Source organism: Engraulis encrasicolus, chromosome 8, assembly GCF_034702125.1.
Source record: "Engraulis encrasicolus isolate BLACKSEA-1 chromosome 8, IST_EnEncr_1.0, whole genome shotgun sequence".
In the NCBI taxonomy this organism is placed as follows: Eukaryota; Metazoa; Chordata; class Actinopteri; order Clupeiformes; family Engraulidae; genus Engraulis; species Engraulis encrasicolus.
Genome location: NC_085864.1, coordinates 35728521 through 35733520, shown reverse-complemented (window position 1 = coordinate 35733520; position 5000 = coordinate 35728521). Strand labels below are relative to the sequence as shown.

Here is a 5000-nt window from a genome sequence, read left to right as displayed (position 1 = left end):
ACCTTGAGGTAGTGCTAAATCAGTAGAGCAGTCATGGGTAAGTGGCTATGGCGTCTGACTTTTAGCCCAAAGGTTGCCTGTTCGACTCTTGACCCGCCAGGTTGGTGGGGGGAGTAATTAAGCAGTGCTCTCTCCCGTCCTCCTCCATAACTGAGGTACCCTGAGCATGGTACTGTCCCACCGCATTGCTACCTTTCGGGCGCCTTTGGGGGCTGCCCCCTTGTACGGGTGAGGCATAAATACAATTTCGTTGTGTGCAGTGTGCACTTGTGTTCTTTGAAGTGCTGTGTCACAATGACAATGGGAGTTGGAGAGTTAAATGATCCTAATAGAAGAGCCCAGAGTCCTCATTTTCTTAAAGGGACACTGTGTGAGATTTTTAGTTGTTTATTTCCAGAATTCATGCTGCCCATTCACTAATGTTAGCTTTTTCATGAATACTTACCACCACCATCAAATCCTAAGTATTCATTATGACTGGAAAAATTGCACTTTTCATACATGAAAAGGGGGATCTTCTCCGCCATTTTGAATTTCCAAAAATAGCCATTTTTAGCTGCAAAAATGACTGTACTAGAAAATATTTGGTTATTACTTACTAAACTTTCATGTAAAGATCAAATCTGGCAATAGGCAGCCCAGTTTCAATGAGCAGCATAGTTGCAGTACCTTTTTTGACCATTTCCTGCACAGAATCCCTTTAAATAAATGACATACAGGCCATCTTTTAGTAGGTTTACCACTTTCTGTAGGTTCACTTAGCCAGGTTTATCATTTAGCCGTGTTCTTGGATTACCACTCTTGTGTGCCTCTGAAACGGTTTCCAAGCTACTCTGAATGATGTTGATGCCGGTTCCCGCATCAGTTACACAAGGAATGAGTGCTTATGGATGAACAGTCCACATTCATACTGTGTTGCTCATTTTGCAGCACATCACCCAAATGAACCAGCTGATTTCTTTGTCATCACGAATTGCTTAGCGAATCCCAGGTTTAGGCCTGCTTGGTTGGCGACGGTTACAAACTTTTGTAAGTTCCTGAATGCTCTGATATTTGTCTCAAATGCATTAGTCGGTTCGAGATGGCGGGAACCAGCACGGCCATGGTACTCTTGTCAGCCTGAACAGCCAGGCAGGCAGGCAGGCAGGGAGGGTGAGAACAGGTGGTTCTCCGAATATGGTTCAAAGAGATGTCAGCTAGCATAGCTGTTAGCTACCCCTCCAGGTATCAAGGAAACGTGTTTTGCTCATAGCCATGTAACTGGAACAGCCAAGAGGAGAGGGCGACAACAGATGAGCCTCTGAAAATTGGTGGCAAAGGTTGTCGTTAGAAGGTCATAAACCTTGCTCTCGTCTTGAAATACATCACCGGTTTGGCTAACATCCTGGCCTTTAACTCGTCTGCTAGTATGCCTTCCTCGGAGTCCAGAGTTGATATGAGGCCACAGGGCCTCCACTCTAGACTGAGGGTTGGTGACTGGCAGAATGCAAGGTGTGAACAAGCCCACAGCTTGGGTGAGAGGCGTCGAAAGTCAAGACTCAAGCCCAGAGTGGCACCAAAACGTCTTCGAAAAAGCGACAGACACAGGGGCTCCAGTTCTGCACGGGACTGAGCAGGGTTGGTGACAGGCAGGTGTGAACAAGCTCGCAGCTTGGGTGATGGGCGTCGAAAGTCAAAACTCATGCCCAGAGCAGCACCAAACGTCTTAGAACAAGCGACAGACACAGGGGCTCCAGTTCTGGACGGGACTGAGCAAGGTAGATGACGGACAGGCAGAATGCAAGACATGAACAAGCGCACAGCTTGGGTGAGAGCCTAGGCGTCTCAAGTCAAGACTCAATCCCAGAGCGGCACCAAAAAGTCTGAGAAAAAAAGCGACAGACACACTCGGACAGAAACCAAGACGAGAAAGAGAGTGAAGCGAGAGTATGAGAATGAAGAAAGGGAGATGAGAGAGGATGATATTGAGGCGGTGGTGGAAAGAGTGGAGCGAGTATGTGATGGAGGAACAAGCCGATAGAGTGATGATGCCTGTCGTTTTTATTACAGTTTCAGACCTGTGCGGATTCAAAGTTTGCTCGGTCTGAGTCACTAAACGGAAGTGTGCAGACAGGCAGGCAGGCTGTAAAATGACATGTCATTAGTGTGTTTGTCTTGAAAAACACACCCACTCTTTCTCTTGGACTCTCTGTCTCGATCGCTCTCTTTCTCTATTTCCTTTTCTCGTCTTTCTACCTCTTCTCATTTCTCACCTCTCTTCTTCAAATGTTCCACTTTCTCTCTCTCTTCTCTCTCTCTTCTCTCTCTCTGTCTCTCTCTGTCTCTCTCTGTCTCTCTCTGTCTCTGTCTCTCTCTTTCTCTCTCTCTCTCTCTCTCTCTCTTTCTCTCTCTCTCTCTCTCTCTCTCTTATTCTTTCTGTCTCTCAATCTAGTTGATTTTCAATTCCTGAAGTTGTATTGACATGGCTGTGAAGCTTACAATTGTGCCAAGCGTTATGGAAGGTATATGACTTACATTTCTCACTAACTCTCTCAGAATTCAAGTTGATTTTCAGTTCTTGACGGTTTATGGTCATCATCACTATAAAAGTTACAATCGCATATTATAGCATTATGGGTGGTGTATAACCTTTCTCTTTCTCTTTCTCTCTCTCTCTCTCTCTCTCTCTCTCTCTCTCTCTCTCTCTCTCTCTCTCTCTCTCTCTCTCTCTCATTCTCTCTCTCACACACTCACTCACTCACTCTGTAACTCTCTCCTCTGTCTCTCTCTCTCTCTCTCACACTCTCACTCTGTTGCTCACTCCTGGCTCTGTCCCTGTCTCTCTCTGTCTCTCTCTCTGGCTCTCTCTCTGTCTCTGTCTCTCTGTCTCTGTCTCTGTCTCTCTCTGTCTCTGTCTCTGGCTCTCTCTCTGTCTCTGTCTCCCTCTCTCCCTCTCCCTCTGTCTCTCTCCCTCTCCCTCTGTCTCTCTCTCTCCCTCTCCCTCTCTCTCTCTCTCTCTCTCTCTCTCTCTCTCTCTCTCTCTCTCTCTATCTCCCCCCCCCCCCCCCCCTTGCCCCATGTTGTTTACATCAGGAGTCGGGTGTGGGCCGAGCCCTGCATCCTCCCGTGTGCGGTCAGCAAGCTGGGGGGCAGTGTGGAGCGCTGGTTGGCCGTGGCGGAGGGCCTCTTCGGCCCCTACGTCTGGGGAAGGTTGGTTGCTTCATTTCCATTTCATAACCGCCTCATAAACTTACACAGACACACACAGACACACACACACACACACACACACACACACACACACATACACAGAAGGGCACACCCATCATTGCGTAGTTACATAGTTGCTATTCACAATAATCCAGAGATTGTTGTCATGTTATGAAAACACCTACAGTACACATATCCATGCCCACATACAGGTTTTTTGTAAACTCACAAACAAATCCACACTTGATCATGTAAACAACCCTTCTTACTTCCTGATGTTAAAGGGACACTGTGTGAGATTTTAAGTTGTTTATTTCCATAATTCATGCTGCCCATTCACTAGTGTTACCTTTTTCATGAATACTTGTCACCACCATCAAATTCTAAGTATTCATTATGACTGGAAAAATTGCACTTTTCATTCATGAAAAGGGGGATCTTCTCCGTGGTTCGCCATTTTGAATTTCCAAAAATAGCCATTTTTAGCTGCAAAAATGATTCTACTTGGACCATACTAGAAAATATTTGTTTATAACTTAGTAAACTTTTGTGTAAAGATCAAATTTGGCAATAGGCAGCCCAGTTTCAATGAGCAGCATAGTTGCAGTACCTTTTTTGACCATTTCCTGCACAGTGTACCGTTAATGCACCTAGCCAGCCCTTGCAGTCTGTCTGGTACAAGCATGGCGGTCAGGGCTGCTGATAGCTTTGGCCGGGCCCTGGATAAAGTCATCTGAAAGTGCCCACCCCCCACCCCCACCCAATACATGACCCAATGCTGGACCAGGGACAACTGACCTCTTTGTCCCCGCCACCCCCAGTTAGCCGTCCCCATTTGCTGTTTGGGTTCGGTTGTTGTTGCGTTTGTGTCTATCTGTCCATGCATCTGCTGTCAGTTGGTGTGCTGTGCTGGAAAAAAGGAGCAAGATAAATAAACGACTCCGTGTTGTCATCACCGATCTAGAATCTGATTGGTCTGTTACTGCCGAGTGCACATGACAACAGGAGGAGCTCCCAGACCTATGACTTGAACACACACACACACACACACACACACACACACACACACACACACACACACACACACACACACACACACACACACACACACACACACACACACACACACACACACACACACACACACACACACACACACACCACCCCTGCCCTGCTCCATAGTAGCCTTCCCCTGATACGCATGCTGCTGTTTCCTGGAGCATGGCGGTGGACTGGGCTGGGCTGGGCTGGGCTGGGCTGGGTCGCGCGGCTTTGTCCTAGATTCCCTCTCACACACACACTGTCACATCTCCAGCCCTGCATTAAAGTGAACCAGTTAGCCATTCATCCATACAAAGAGAGACAGTGACAGAAACACACACACACACACACACACACACACTCTCTCTCTCTCTCTCTCACTATTTCTCTGTGTGTCTCACACGCACTCACACACACACTCAGAAATGCTCTCCCTCTCCCTCTCTCCCTCTCCCTCTCCCTCTCCCTCTCCCTCTCTCTCTCTCTCTCTCTCTCTCTCTCTCTCTCTCTCTCTCTCTCTCTCTCTCTCTCTCTCTCTCTCTCTCTCTCTCTCTCTCTCTCTCTCTCTCTCTCTCTCACACGCTCACTCTCAATCTCAATCTCTCTCTCTCTCTCTCTCTCTCTCTCTCTCTCTCTCTCTCTCTCTCTCTCTCTCTCTCTCTCTCTCTCTCTCTCACACACACACTTAAAAATCTCAGCGGGAAGCCGTTGCTGTTGTTGACAGCGGATGGCACACAGCTAGTTTGTTCGTATCCGTGTGTTGTGACACG

The 5000-nt window shown here is 47.5% G+C and overlaps 1 protein-coding gene across 1 annotated transcript in view; it reads left to right on the top strand.

Annotated features, from left to right (window-relative positions):
- rnpepl1 (arginyl aminopeptidase like 1) overlaps positions 1–5000 on the top strand; it is a 36531-nt gene that overhangs the window by 6858 nt on the left and 24673 nt on the right. The window contains exon 4 of the mRNA XM_063205554.1: positions 3073–3189. Within this exon, the coding sequence (XP_063061624.1) occupies positions 3073–3189 (117 nt within the window). The remainder of the gene's footprint in view (positions 1–3072; positions 3190–5000) is intronic.